General features: G+C 47.3%; 9 protein-coding genes across 9 annotated transcripts; 6 read left to right on the top strand and 3 right to left on the bottom strand.

Moving 5' to 3' along the window:
- The first annotated feature begins 577 nt into the window (after positions 1 to 577).
- LOC6592572 (death-associated protein 1) lies at positions 578 to 1,598 on the top strand. The gene is made up of 4 exons (XM_002017702.2): positions 578 to 635; positions 701 to 763; positions 1,138 to 1,226; positions 1,293 to 1,598. The coding sequence occupies exons 2-4, from the start codon at positions 718 to 720 to the stop codon at positions 1,446 to 1,448; spliced, it is 291 nt and encodes a 96-aa protein (XP_002017738.1). The 5' UTR covers positions 578 to 635; positions 701 to 717; the 3' UTR covers positions 1,449 to 1,598.
- A 436-nt stretch (positions 1,599 to 2,034) lies between these two features.
- LOC6592574 (trypsin iota) lies at positions 2,035 to 2,890 on the bottom strand. Its single transcript, XM_002017703.2, has one exon. It carries the CDS (start codon positions 2,837 to 2,839, stop codon positions 2,081 to 2,083), a length of 759 nt encoding a protein of 252 aa, XP_002017739.1. The 5' UTR covers positions 2,840 to 2,890; the 3' UTR covers positions 2,035 to 2,080.
- Positions 2,891 to 2,972: 82 nt separating this feature from the next.
- On the top strand, positions 2,973 to 3,501 carry LOC6592575 (coiled-coil domain-containing protein 103). Its single transcript, XM_002017704.2, has 2 exons — positions 2,973 to 3,308; positions 3,364 to 3,501. Exons 1-2 carry the CDS (start codon positions 3,163 to 3,165, stop codon positions 3,461 to 3,463), a joined length of 246 nt encoding a protein of 81 aa, XP_002017740.1. The 5' UTR covers positions 2,973 to 3,162; the 3' UTR covers positions 3,464 to 3,501.
- Positions 3,499 to 4,320, bottom strand: LOC6592576 (trypsin delta/gamma-like protein CG30031). The gene has a single exon (XM_002017705.2). The coding sequence runs from the start codon at positions 4,303 to 4,305 to the stop codon at positions 3,535 to 3,537; it is 771 nt and encodes a 256-aa protein (XP_002017741.1). The 5' UTR covers positions 4,306 to 4,320; the 3' UTR covers positions 3,499 to 3,534.
- A 1,531-nt stretch (positions 4,321 to 5,851) lies between these two features.
- LOC6592577 (trypsin alpha) lies at positions 5,852 to 6,676 on the bottom strand. The gene has a single exon (XM_002017706.2). The coding sequence runs from the start codon at positions 6,659 to 6,661 to the stop codon at positions 5,891 to 5,893; it is 771 nt and encodes a 256-aa protein (XP_002017742.1). The 5' UTR covers positions 6,662 to 6,676; the 3' UTR covers positions 5,852 to 5,890.
- Positions 6,677 to 6,975: 299 nt separating this feature from the next.
- LOC6592578 (trypsin epsilon) lies at positions 6,976 to 7,814 on the top strand. Its single transcript, XM_002017707.2, has one exon. The coding sequence runs from the start codon at positions 6,985 to 6,987 to the stop codon at positions 7,753 to 7,755; it is 771 nt and encodes a 256-aa protein (XP_002017743.2). The 5' UTR covers positions 6,976 to 6,984; the 3' UTR covers positions 7,756 to 7,814.
- Positions 7,815 to 7,933: 119 nt separating this feature from the next.
- LOC6592579 (trypsin alpha) lies at positions 7,934 to 8,779 on the top strand. Its single transcript, XM_002017708.2, has one exon. It carries the CDS (start codon positions 7,960 to 7,962, stop codon positions 8,728 to 8,730), a length of 771 nt encoding a protein of 256 aa, XP_002017744.1. The 5' UTR covers positions 7,934 to 7,959; the 3' UTR covers positions 8,731 to 8,779.
- Positions 8,780 to 10,369: 1,590 nt separating this feature from the next.
- On the top strand, positions 10,370 to 11,294 carry LOC6592580 (trypsin theta). The gene has a single exon (XM_002017709.2). The coding sequence runs from the start codon at positions 10,385 to 10,387 to the stop codon at positions 11,168 to 11,170; it is 786 nt and encodes a 261-aa protein (XP_002017745.1). The 5' UTR covers positions 10,370 to 10,384; the 3' UTR covers positions 11,171 to 11,294.
- Positions 11,295 to 11,408: 114 nt separating this feature from the next.
- Positions 11,409 to 12,429, top strand: LOC6592581 (trypsin eta). Its single transcript, XM_026985379.1, has one exon. It carries the CDS (start codon positions 11,542 to 11,544, stop codon positions 12,322 to 12,324), a length of 783 nt encoding a protein of 260 aa, XP_026841180.1. The 5' UTR covers positions 11,409 to 11,541; the 3' UTR covers positions 12,325 to 12,429.
- The last annotated feature ends 799 nt before the right edge of the window (positions 12,430 to 13,228 follow it).

The raw sequence follows: 13,228 nt of genomic DNA, 5'->3' as shown, positions 1-13,228 counted from the left end.
TTGCTGAACTTTTTTGTTTAAACCTTGTTTTAGTCGAAATACAATAAAAGCAAGGACTAAAAACATGCCAATCTAGCCTCATGCCAACGGATTATCAAAATTGAGCAATAGGAACGATTACTCTCTTACACTTTTTTGTTTGAAACCTCTTTCGCTAAGCCCTTTTTTAGGCAAAATCCAATAAAAGCAAATATTTAAAATAAACCAGTCAAGTAGAAAATAGTTTCATGAATTGGATAAAATTATGTGGGCAGGGCTGTGGGTTCTATCTAGCTAGTAATATTCCATGGAATATCAAATTGGAGTAATTAGTATAATGGAAATTGAATTCGTCAGTATATTGCAGGGCTGCCAGATTTTGAGCGTCAAAATAAGCTAGATTTCACAAAAACACAAGCTAAAAATTGTAAAAACAGGAAAAAAATAGGCTAAAAATAAAAAAAACACATTGATATAGAGTGAAATTAAAAAAGGCTAGATTTAAGGCTATAAGCTTTTTCATAATTTTTCAAGCTTTTCCGTTTTCAAATAAGCTAGATCTAGCCTTAAATAGGCTAAAATTGCAACACTGTATCGTTGTACGTGTTAAACAAAAGCTTATTACGCCGCAAACCGCAACCGCGCATTTAGAAGAGGTAGGTCGGAAATTCTGTTTTTCTGATTAATGGTAGTAATTTATTTAAATATTGGTGCATTCCAGCTTATAACCTACTGAAAATGTCTGATGAACAACCCAATCTCGTGGCTGGACACCCACCTGCTTGTAAGTGTAATTGCATAGGTATTCTCCATGCGCTTTGATGTATTTGTGTGCTTGTGTGTGAATGTGTAGGAGGTAAAAAGTATTAAAATGGCTATGGAGGTGCTCCGCTGGCAATTGATTGTGCACCCAATTCACAACAATAGCCACCAATATCTATTGCCTTATCAGTATCTTAGCCTGCTTCGGCAGATGCTGATAAGCAATAAGAAAACGAAGCAACACTGTCCCACACATGCACTCAGCAAGCGGTACTCACGCACACTCTTGCGGAGCTTTAGTTATTGCGACGGTGCTGTCCAAACTCACATATTTTTTACATTCTGCTGACGTCATGTGCATTTCGATTCTTCTATAATGTTTCTTTTGACTTTCAGTGAAGGCAGGCGGCATGCGTATTGTCCAGCACAAGCCCACTGCATCGGAGCGTGCCCCCAAGGATGCCGAGGATTGCACTGGTCTGACAGTAAGCGCGACCACTATATGGGGAAACTGTATATATTATTCAATTCATTGCACATGGTAATTACAGCAACCCGTTAGCGTGAACTCGGCTGTGGTGAGCGGTGCTCCCGTGAAGGGACACACGGACTTTACGCCAGCTTCTGCCCAGGTGGCACACTTGCCTAAGCCCCCAATGTCTGTTCAGCAGAAGACTCAGAATCACATTCAACAGCCCCGCAAGTGAGGTCTTCCCTATTCTACTAAATAATTACTTTGATCTTTCGTTGAAATTCTTCAAATCCAAATGGTATTGAAATCGTCTTTGTAAGTGATTTAAGTTAACACAATCCTTATATTTTTGCTACTGCATTCCAAATAAATTTCAATGTTTTGCTAATTTCATGCTTTAAATAAAGTTTTTCCTTTTGTAAATATTCTGATAATGGCGGCTTGTAAAACCCAACTCAATATTAGGATAAGCTATTTTAAGTATTTTGTTTTATCATCGATCTGCATTTACTCGTAGGATAGCTATATCATTCTCTTCTGAATCACTTGTGTAGCTAGCCTTATCTAGATATCTAAATAGATAATGGAAATCTGGGTAGATTGGAAGATGTAGGAAAAGTGACCAATGCCCTTGTAATTCCCAAGTGCTTTTTCGGGACAATCGGCATATAAAAGCGGCAGCTCGGGCTGCAATGTTGCCTCACTGAGCTTCGGTGGTCCGGGGTGCGGACTTCAAATCCGTAGTCGATTAGCGTCGAAGTGGTTCGATTCCACCTGTGGGGCGACTTACAGAAGAGGAGGAGCTATTATAGTCGAAAACTTTTGTAAAATGTGAAGAAGTGTGCTTTATTTTTCTTCCATAACTATTTAAATTGCATTTGCTGCGTTAACTATCCAAGGTCTTAGAACGGCCACATCTGCATACACACCCGGGTAGTTATCAAGCGCACACTTGTATCCCCAGGAGACGATGCCCACCAGCAAGTGGTTCGCTACCAGTGGACCACCAGAGTCTCCCGTGCAGGCATCCCTTTCAGCGTAGGCGGCGCAGATCGTTTCCTCCCCAACATAGTCCCAGCCGTAGCCATAAGTGGTGGAGGCGCATTGTCCTCGCTCGATGATCTGCAGCTGGACCGTCTGGAGGTTGCCGGCGTAGCTACCGTCCTGCTCTGTGTAGCCCCAACCGCTAACGGTGGCATTTGTTCCGCCTGAGGGACTTACTCTGGCCAAATTGATGGCCTTTATGGAGAGGCCGAAGCTGAGAGGTGCGGACAGACGCATCACGGCAATATCGTAGTGGAGATATTTCAAGTCGAACTTCTCGTGTACCTTGTAGGCCGCTACAGGTACCAAAGTTCCGCCGTAGTTGTGGTGTTCGGCACCCACGCGCACCTTCATCAGAGTAACGGATTTCCCGTCCAAGCAGTGCCCCGCCGTGATAATAATATCCTTGCTGTAGATGACGCCGCCGCATTCGTGACGTGCACTGATCTGTATGGACACCTGCCAGGGCGCATTGTGAATGGCCTGCTCGGCTCCGCCCACAATGCGTCCCTTGGTATCGTTGGCTGTGGTTACTCCAAGAATGAGGAGGACGAGCAGCAAAACTATCCCAGTGGCGGTCATGTCTGCGAACACGTCGAAAGCCAAGTACAAACTGCTCTAGTAATGCATGGATCCCGATCATATCGGAGCTCTTCGAAGGGTTGTAAAATTAATCGCCGGCTATTAGCGGCTTATCGGCGACCGCAATAGAGAGATTCCTGAGTTTCTTTGGCTCCGTAATTCGATGGGTAATGTACATACGTACTACACTCTACATGAAATACCCAACAAATTTTAGCCCTCACTCCACCTGAGTTGGCTGTTTGTTACCCAGGCAACAATCGGAAAACATATGGGGAAACAACTCGATTGATTTTGCCATATTTGAAAACGACTGAAGCAGCATGGACGACTTGAAGATAACGCAGGATGATCTGCGACGGTTGCGGGAGAGCTGTCTACAGGGAATCCGCGAGAGTGAACTCTACCAGCTGCGGAACGACGCCAAGCTTCGGGCTGTCCATAGCACCCAGAGCTACGAGGAGTTCAAGTAAGTTTGCCTCTGCCTTCTCCACTTGAATCCTATTCAACCCCAATACTTTCAGGGACATTGTAGATGCAGCTCACCTGCGTCCCGTCACCAAGGCGGACAAGGATAATGCACAGACGAAGAGTCGCTTGTGGAACTCTGCCACACGTGAATGAAACTAATGATCCCCAATAAATACATTTGCACAGAGTAATCTTCAGCATGTTATTTAATTTCGCAATAGTTCTTAGACCGAGCTGGCGGCGCTGACCACCCAGGAGCGGAGAGCAGCAACATCGGCGTAGACACCGGGGTAGTTGGCGTAGGCGCAGCCATAGCCCCAGGACACAACACCAACGAGGACACCGCCGGAGACCAATGGGCCGCCGGAATCACCCTGGCAGGCATCCTTGCCGCTGGAATAAGCGCAGATCATGGTGGACTTGATCTCACTGCCATAACCGTAGGTGGAGGAAGCGCACTGCGACTGGCTGACGATGTTCACGTTCACGTACTGCAGGGTGGTGGGGATGGAGCTGGAGCCGTACGACAGGGTACCCCATCCGGAGACGGAAGCAGCAGCACCGTTAGCGGGAGCAGAACTGGCCAGACCGATAGCCTTGATGGTGGAGCTGAGGCCCAGGGCAGAGCTCAGCCTGATGACAGCGATGTCGTTGACCATGGTGTTGGCGTTGTAGCCCTCGTGGTTCTTGAAGGATGCAACCTTGACGACGGTGCCGCCGGAGCTCCAGTAGGTGGAACCTGCACGGACCTGGAGGGTCGAGGCGGACACGGACTGCAGGCAGTGAGCAGCGGTCACAACGATGCTGGCGGAGTAGACCGAGCCACCGCAGGAGTGGGAGCCACTGCGCTGCAGGGAGATCTGCCAGGGGAAGCTGCTAATGGTGGTGGCGGTGCCTCCAACAATGCGGCCATCCAGCTGGGGCAGGAGACCCTCTGGGATGGTGCCTCCCAGGGCGCAGGCGACAGCAGACAACAAGATCACGAACTTCAACATATTGCGAATATAATGAGTTGTTTGAGAACTGGCAGGCTCTTTTATAGGTGCTTACCATCTCCTCAAAGAAAATTAATCAGAGTTTCCAATTAATTTTATCACGTGTACGAGGGGCTAAATTAGGACCAGCAAAATGGCCAATGACTTACCCATATGTATCTGGGTGCTATCTCTGATAATAGTCCAGTATATAATTCATAAGCAAGTATGGCTTAGTCTATAGATGTACATATGTATGTATATGCATACATTTATAAAGCTGTATGGTGTGATGGTGTTCCCTGTTTCAGGGGTGTGGTGTGCCGTTCTCATACTATATATTCCCACCTTGTGATAAGAGTACGATCGTACGGGCGCCTGCATCTCGAAAAACACAACAAAAGAAGTCGTGACTTGTGAGTCGTGGCACACGGGCCGCGACACTATTTTACCCTGTACTTAGTTTATATACCTATACATATGTAATCTTATGATATATTGAAATATTTGACTTATGTGCAGTGATATATTTACCTAGCGATCTACTACAATTTAATTTATATTTAAATAATACCCGGTATCCTGTATATGACCATATTCTTATTGACAGTGCTGGAATAACTCAAAAATGTGAAAACTAGTCCTTAAATCAAATAAATATTTATCTAAGGACTTATTTTTACATATTATACAAAATATATAGTTTAATAACTAGCTATACATATCTATAGCATATTTTCTAATGAACACCGAAGATTATACCAAAAATTCCGAAACAACAGTTGCTCCAAAGGTCATTGATTAGAAATGTGCCTCAGTAAATAAATATGCTTTATTAAAAAAACATCTAAATGGAGCTATCAAAATCGAAAGGTGCGCTAGCATTATGTCAATGCTGACAGCCACTCCACAAACTTAGTTTCCGTATCAGTATTTCGGAAAATCCCATTTCAATCACTATCTCTCAAAGGACTATGCCTGCTCTGGAATCAGAGTTTCGGCATTTGGGAAAAGCCCATTTCAATCACTATCTTTGGAAGGAAAATATCAGCCTTTCGAATCAGAGTTTCGCAAGATATTCCACATTTAGATGAATACAAAGCCGAACCGAATGACAACTTGTGAGGGATCTTGCAGCAATCAGTTCTTTTTCATATAAAACAACAAACCATAGCTGATTATTATATATGACTGATTAAATAGGCTTAAAGAAGAACTCTACTTGTGAATGGCGCTGAACGGAAAATTATTATATACCATTTCTTTTTGCAGCTGATATGGAAGTGATTGATCCCCAAAGTTCCATGACACAGCTCTTTACATGACATATATATACATATATCACTAAAGTTATCATTGATTTCCAATCTTCAAAGCTCTATCAACATTACGGCAACATTGAAGGGCAAATTCTTAAGAGGTACTCTTATTCCTAGCGAAGAATAGATAATACTTATTTAGATAACTTTCATTCCAAATTCGAAAGAAGGATCGTCCACATCCCTTAAGAAAAGCTTTAACCAAACCATTCCCAGAATGATGTATGATGAATATAATAAAAAAGATATTAAGTGTGCTCAGATATTTTTTAATTTCGCAATAGTTCTTAGACCGAGTTGGCGGCGTTGACCACCCACGAGCGGAGGGCAGCAACATCGGCGTACACTCCGGGGTAGTTGGACAGGGCGCAGCCATAGCCCCAGGACACAACACCAACGAGGACACCGCCGGAGACCAATGGGCCGCCGGAATCACCCTGGCAGGCATCCTTGCCGCTGGAAGCAGCGCAGATCATGGAGGACTTGATCTGGCTACCATAGCTGTAGCTGGAGGAAGCGCACTGCGACTGGCCGACGATGTTCACGTTCACGTACTGCAGGGTGGTGGGGATGGAGCTGGAGCCGGAGGACTGGGTGCCCCAGCCGGAGACGGAAGCAGCAGCACCGTTACCGGGAGCAGAGCTGGCCAGACCGATAGCCTTGATGGTGGAGCTGAAGCCCAGGGAAGAGCTCAACCTGATGACAGCGATGTCGTTGACCATGGTGTTGGCGTTGTAGCCCTCGTGGTTCTTGAAGGACGCAACCTTGACGGCGGTGCCGCCGGAGCTCCAGTAGGTGGAACCGGCACGGACCTGGAGGGTCGAGGCGGACACGGACTGCAGGCAGTGAGCAGCGGTCACAATGATGTTGGCGGAGTAGACCGAGCCACCGCAGGAGTGGGAGCCACTGCGCTGCAGGGAGATCTGCCAGGGGAAGCTGCTGATGGTGGTGGCGGAGCCTCCAACAATGCGGCCATCCAGCTGGGGCAGGAGACCCTCTGGGATGGTGCCTCCCAGGGCGCAGGCGACAGCAGACAACAAGATCACGAACTTCAACATATTGCGAAATGAATACGTTGTCTGCAGAACTGGGTGTCGCTTTTATAGGTGTTTGGCAGCCTATTCCTATCTTTTCGCTGCCCAAACCGCAGTAATCATATCGCGGATATGACGGCGTAAAGTCAATTCGAGTGGGCAGTGTCTGATAAGGTGATAGGATGATAAGATGATTGAATTCTGGGCGCTTTTGGGCGATTGACTCGCAGCGAAAGTGACGCAGCATCTATTGTAAAGATATAGGTGTCAATCAAGTTACAGATCTGTGTTCCTGGACACCTATATAAGCCTGAGCTAATCCGAAGGTAGTCATACAACTGAGAAACATGTTGAGATTTGTAGTACTTCTGTCGGCTATTGCCTGCGCTTTGGGCGGCACCATCCCCGAGGGTCTCCTGCCCCAGCTAGATGGCCGCATTGTCGGTGGCTACGAGACCAGCATCGAGGCTCACCCTTACCAGGTGTCCCTGCAGCGCAGCGGATCCCACTTCTGCGGTGGCTCCATCTACTCCCACGACATCGTCATCACTGCTGCTCACTGCCTGCAGTCGATTGAGGCCAAGGATCTGAAGGTTCGCGTGGGCAGCACCTACTGGCGCTCCGGCGGAAGCGTGCACTCGGTGCGTGCTTTCAGGAACCACGAGGGATACGACGCCAGCACCATGGTCAACGACATTGCCATCATCCGCATCGAGTCCGACCTGAGCTTCCGCTCGAGCATTAGGGAAATCCGCATTGCCAGCTCCAACCCACGCGAAGGAGCCAAGGCTGTTGTCTCCGGCTGGGGCACCACCGAGTCCGGCGGCAGCGTCATTCCCGACCATCTGTTGGCTGTCGACCTCAAGATCGTTGATCGCGAGAAGTGCGCCTCCGACGAGTTCAGCTATGGCAGCAAGATCAAGGACACCATGATCTGCGCCTACGCCGAGCACAAGGATGCCTGCCAGGGCGATTCTGGCGGTCCCCTGGTCTCCGGCAGCCGTCTCGTCGGCGTTGTCTCCTGGGGCTATGGCTGCGGCGATGTGAGGTATCCCGGTGTTTATGCTGACGTCGCCCACTTCCACGAGTGGATCGAGAAGACCGCCGACGATGTCTAAGGCTCTCACTTTGTAGTCTCTAGACAGAAAATACTTCAATAAACCGCAATCAAAAAAGATTTGGTATCTCTTCATTCCGTCATTTTGCGTCGTGGCTGTAATTCTATTCATAGGGTCCACTCACCAGATAACGCCTTGTCAGTGGGGGTCTATAAAAGGCCCGGTGTGCGTTTTGTAACCAACCATTCGCTAGCAACGCTCAACATGCTGAAGTTCGTGATCTTGTTGTCGGCTGTCGCCTGCGCCCTGGGAGGCACCATCCCAGAGGGTCTCCTGCCCCAGCTGGATGGCCGCATTGTTGGAGGCTCCGCCACCACCATCAGCAGCTTCCCCTGGCAGATCTCCCTGCAGCGCAGTGGCTCCCACTCCTGCGGTGGCTCGGTCTACTCCGCCAACATCATTGTGACCGCTGCTCACTGCCTGCAGTCCGTGTCCGCCTCGACCCTCCAGGTCCGTGCCGGTTCCACCTACTGGAACTCCGGCGGCACCGTCGTCAAGGTTGCATCCTTCAAGAACCACGAGGGCTACAACGCCAACACCATGGTCAACGACATCGCTGTCATCAGGCTGAGCTCTTCCCTGGGCCTCAGCTCTAACATCAAGGCCATTGCCCTCGCTACCTACAACCCAGCCAATGGAGCCTCTGCCGCCGTTTCTGGATGGGGCACCCAGTCCTCGGGCTCCAGCTCCATCCCCACCACCCTGCAGTATGTGAACGTGAACATCGTCAGCCAGTCGCAGTGCGCTTCCTCCACCTACGGTTATGGTAGCCAAATCAAGTCCACCATGATCTGCGCTTATGCCAGCGGCAAGGATGCCTGCCAAGGCGATTCCGGCGGCCCATTGGTCTCCGGCGGAAATCTGGTCGGTGTTGTGTCCTGGGGCTATGGCTGCGCCTACGCCAACTACCCCGGTGTCTACGCCGATGTTGCTGTCCTCCGCACCTGGGTTGTCAGTGCTGCCAACTCGATCTAACTGAATAAATTATCCCTTCAGGAAATTCAATAAAGTTTTGCAAATACTATTTCGAAACTCTCTCTCTGTTTGGGATTTAAGGAAACCAAAGGTTATACTCCCCTTAAATGATTATCGAAGGAATAAGGATAAGGCGTGCTTAGGCGGAAGTTGATTTTTCTTACAGATTCCTATCACATCAAACGTTAGGAGTATCTTTCGAGGGTTTCGAGGGAATTCACCCGAATTACGTCGGTCATTATGGTACGCGGTATTCGTATAGTGCAAGGGTATTTTGTATTCGGGTATAAATACGTTGCATTCATAGGGCATGTAGCAAGGAAGATGCATATTCTGATTTATATTTTCAAAGCGATTTCAATAGACAGAAAAAAGATTAAGAATGGTGAGTATTGGCGGGAAACAACTAGGTACATATATCTGTGTAGAGGGTATCTTCTAGTCGGAATGTGGCTTTTTTTCTTAGTTCTAACTGATATCCGTGGTTTTAAGTGTTCTCGAGAATGGGGTAAACATTTGCCTGTCGGCACTCAAGTGGTGTATCTAATCAATCCTTGAGTGCATCGCGTGGCTAGGTTTCCACTCCATCTTGACTGTCTGGACGGCTACGTCATTCGTACATCAAGATAAATTGACCGCAACATAACAGAACAGATAAGTTTTGATTGATTTAGACAGCAAAAATAGAATTTTTCTGTAGTTTCTTTTATTTTTATTGTTTTATTATTTTTTGATTGAGTTTACTCAGATGATAATCGATTGTACAAATCATATAAAGATCGTTCTCAAGAAGACTATCTTTGCAGATAAAACAAAAGAAATGTTCATCAAATACAAAAAATAAAAATAAATGTATTTTTATAATGAAAGTCCCTTTTAGCCGATAAATAATTTAATACATTTCACCATTTATTCTGGGAACTCTTGGCAGATAATATTGTTTATAAAGTCTTTTTGCAATCTGATCATTTTCAATTTAATTTAAAGAGCCTGCTCTGTTTTTATTGACGATTGCAGCACCTGGGTGTGGTTTGATGAGCGCCAATCCGCTTGTCTAAATATTAAATACTGAATGGACGACTGCGATAGAGAAATTTGGGGTATCTTCGTTATATCGTTGATTAGGTAACTTTTGAGGGTAATTATTTAAAGTAATGACTTTTTGATGACCTTATGGGAAATTCTACTCGTATATTGGGGGCACAGGTACACTATTAGATCGTAAACCCCAAAACGAAAAAATAAGGTGTGCTTTTTGCGACAAATATGCGAGTACTCAACCAACTCATCCACTCAAACGATGTACAACCCATTATAACACATGCCGATGAACAATCAAAGTGTACCATGTTTACGAGTATATCTTTAAGACAATAAGTCCATAAAAGGTGTTCAAGTGTGTACTTCCGAAATGCGGCAACAGTTCTTCTGATTTCGTGCGGTGGGTGCCTTTGGCAGATAAGAAGTCGTGGCGATAACGATTGGGCCGACCGGATTACGCTGAGGAGCCTCTTCAGGCACGCGGATGCTAATTCTCGAACTTTAATGATTGCACGATACTGTCAGACGGAACACTCGATCACTCCAGTGGAGCTCGATGGAAAGCTACAAATAGGACTGCATGGATCAGCACATGGCTTAGTTTTCTCCGAAAATGCACGGATTAGTAGCACTGTTGGCCTGCCTGGCTGTGGGCAGTGCCTGGGCAGGGACTGTCAGCGTCGCTCGCAGTCCCTTCGCGCGAGAGGGTCGCATAGTGGGCGGCGAGGACACCACTATACAGGCCCATCCCTACCAGGTGTCGCTGCAGACAAAGCGTGGCTCCCACTTTTGCGGAGGCAGCTTGGTCAACAAGAACACCGTGGTGACGGCGGCTCATTGTCTGCAGGGCCGCACGGCCTCCAAGGTCTATGTCCGCCTCGGTTCCACGCTGTACAATGAGGGGGGACTGGTGGTGTCGGTCCGAGAGCTGGCATACAACGAGAAATACAGCTCCAGCACCATGGAGTTTGATGTGGGAATCTTGAAGCTGGCCGAGGACGTTGAAGAGACAGAAGATATCCGCTACATAGAGCTGGCCAAAGAGACGCCAGCCACGGGGACGCCAGCCATTGTCACTGGGTGGGGATCTAAGTGCTACTTCTGGTGCATGACCCTGCCAAAGGTTCTTCAGGCAGTGACCGTATACATCGTGGACTGGCAGTTGTGTGCCTCGGATGAGTACAAGTACGGCGAGATCATCTACGACACCATGGTATGTGCCTACGAAAAGAAGAAGGATGCCTGCCAGGGCGACTCCGGTGGTCCTCTGGTGGCCGAGAACAAGCTCGTGGGCATTGTGTCCTGGGGCTATGGCTGCGCCTCAAATCTGCTGCCCGGCGTCTATGCCAGTGTGCCCGCTCTGCGGGATTGGATCGTTGAGAATGCCGAAAGTCTGTAGATCTTTCAATAGCTCATTGTTTGGTATAGTTCGTTCCGAATCATGTATACTTTCAGGGGTTCCACAGAATTCCAGTACCTAAGAGATTAAAAATCAATCAGAAAGCTCTCTAAAGCTAAGTAAATGTCTGTATTTGTATTGAAAATCTACCAAAACCAAACAGTTTCGAGGGTGCTTATCGCCAATAGTCTCTTAGTCAGCCATGGTATTCTCATGCCCTTGGGTGGCTATAAGCAATTAGTTTGCCATTTGCCATCTTATCGGGGTAATACCCAATCCAATTTATTGACCAATTCAAGATAGTCCCAAAGCTTTTCGCTGATTGCAACGATCCATTCCAAAGAAATTTTAGTAGCTCCCAGAACAACAAAATGAACAAAGCTCGATCCGCGTTCGCCGCCGCCCTTCTTTTGCTGGCCATCTGCGCCGCGAATGCTGACCTGGAAGGCCGCATTGTGGGTGGCGTGGACACCTCCAATTACTTTGCCAAATATGTGGTACAGCTGCGCAGACGCAGCTCCACCAGCAGCGCCTATGCGCAGACCTGCGGCGGAAGCGTTCTGGACAGCCGGACGATTGTGACCGCTGCCCATTGCGTATACAACCGACAGGCGGAGAACTTCCTGGTGGTGGCCGGGACCGACAACCGGGCTGGAATGGATGGCCTGGTGGTGCGCGTGGAACAGCTGATCCCTCACGAGAACTACAATGCCACCACAACGGATAACGACATCGCTCTGGTGATCGTCTCGCCACCGCTGCCCCTGACGGACACCAGCAGGATTGGAGCGATTCAGGCAGCCACAGAGCAGCCGCCAGTGGGCGCAGTGGCCACTGTCAGCGGATGGGGCTACACCCAGGAGAGCGGCCTGTCCTCCAATAAGCTGCAGCAGGTGCAGGTACCGCTCGTGGACAGCGTCCAATGCCAGGATACTTACTACTGGCGACCCATCAGCGAGGCCATGCTCTGTGCAGGTCTGCCAGAGGGGGGCAAGGATGCCTGCCAGGGCGACTCCGGCGGACCGCTGGTCGTCAACAATCAGCTCGTCGGCATCGTGTCCTGGGGCGAGGGCTGTGCCCGTCCCAATACTCCCGGTGTCTATGCGAATGTGGCCCACTTCAATAACTGGATCGCCCAGCAACGGGCAACTTAGTCATAGGTTAACATGCAAAGGGTGCGACATGCGACCTCTGCTCCTACATATATGATACTCGTACTAAAATATTTAAATAAATAAAAGTGTAATTTAACTAGTGAATGGGGGCATTTTAAAATACACTTGTAACAATGAGATATCACAGGAGTGTGGATACTTAACTTGGTTTCTCTACCTCTTATATGCTCTGAGATCTGGGCACTCATCGGGATGGACAGACGGACAGACAGATATGACTCTATCGATTCGGCTATTGATGCTGATCAAGAATATATACATATACTTTATGGGGTCGGAAAGGCTTCCTTCTGGGCGCTACACACATCCATTTTTACCACACATCTAATATACTATAATATAATATAATTTTGAGTATCGGGTATAAAAATGCTGTAGTGTAGGTATAGAGGAATGTTATAATGTGTTGGATTTAATCGGAGTTGATTTCTTGATTGTCTATTGCACTCTGTAGGTCCATTCCGTGTTCAGAGCGGATGTTTGCAAAAAATGTTAATGCAATTTTAAATATTTTACTCAATTTTAATTCATTTATGAAACTTTTCAATTGCCAATTGATCCAAAAGCAAAAACCAATGGTATACGCTGGATGCAGGAGAAATATGCATACAGTTACTTAAGGGAACACCTCTTTATGCGGTTCGTAAATGTGGCACTCTTTGAAAGATTTAAATATCCGATTCTAGTGCTATCCGTGCTAGTGCTAGTTTTCAATAACAAGTGCTAGGGCAAATATATCATATTCTTCATATCTCTCTCTTCATTTGGAATTGTCTGACATGCAATATATTTTAGATATTTTCGTAGATAGTTTTGAATATATGAAGCTCGTGGAAAATTCGTTCACATGATGCACTGGAAGCTGGCAACATAAGCATCGTCT

The sequence above is a fragment of the Drosophila persimilis genome, unplaced genomic scaffold (assembly GCF_003286085.1).
Source record: "Drosophila persimilis strain 14011-0111.01,24,50 unplaced genomic scaffold, DperRS2 tig00000002-arrow-pilon, whole genome shotgun sequence".
Taxonomy (NCBI): Eukaryota; Metazoa; Arthropoda; class Insecta; order Diptera; family Drosophilidae; genus Drosophila; species Drosophila persimilis.
Note: the sequence above shows the minus strand (reverse complement) of the source record. Positions and strands in the feature narration are given on the sequence as shown.

Bases quoted from the DNA above. Each gene is read 5' to 3' on its own strand.
- LOC6592581 (XM_026985379.1), top strand. From the start codon at position 11,542: ATGAACAAAGCTCGATCCGCGTTCGCCGCCGCCCTTCTTTTGCTGGCC.
- LOC6592575 (XM_002017704.2), top strand. From the start codon at position 3,163: ATGGACGACTTGAAGATAACGCAGGATGATCTGCGACGGTTGCGGGAG. The intron at 3,309-3,363 runs GTAAGTTTGCCT...CAATACTTTCAG, and splicing joins CAGAGCTACGAGGAGTTCAA to GGACATTGTAGATGCAGCTC.
- LOC6592579 (XM_002017708.2), top strand. From the start codon at position 7,960: ATGCTGAAGTTCGTGATCTTGTTGTCGGCTGTCGCCTGCGCCCTGGGA.
- LOC6592577 (XM_002017706.2), bottom strand. From the start codon at position 6,661: ATGTTGAAGTTCGTGATCTTGTTGTCTGCTGTCGCCTGCGCCCTGGGA.
- LOC6592572 (XM_002017702.2), top strand. From the start codon at position 718: ATGTCTGATGAACAACCCAATCTCGTGGCTGGACACCCACCTGCTT. The intron at 764-1,137 runs GTAAGTGTAATT...TTTGACTTTCAG, and splicing joins GGCTGGACACCCACCTGCTT to TGAAGGCAGGCGGCATGCGT. The intron at 1,227-1,292 runs GTAAGCGCGACC...TGGTAATTACAG, and splicing joins AGGATTGCACTGGTCTGACA to CAACCCGTTAGCGTGAACTC.
- LOC6592574 (XM_002017703.2), bottom strand. From the start codon at position 2,839: ATGACCGCCACTGGGATAGTTTTGCTGCTCGTCCTCCTCATTCTTGGA.
- LOC6592580 (XM_002017709.2), top strand. From the start codon at position 10,385: ATGCACGGATTAGTAGCACTGTTGGCCTGCCTGGCTGTGGGCAGTGCC.
- LOC6592578 (XM_002017707.2), top strand. From the start codon at position 6,985: ATGTTGAGATTTGTAGTACTTCTGTCGGCTATTGCCTGCGCTTTGGGC.
- LOC6592576 (XM_002017705.2), bottom strand. From the start codon at position 4,305: ATGTTGAAGTTCGTGATCTTGTTGTCTGCTGTCGCCTGCGCCCTGGGA.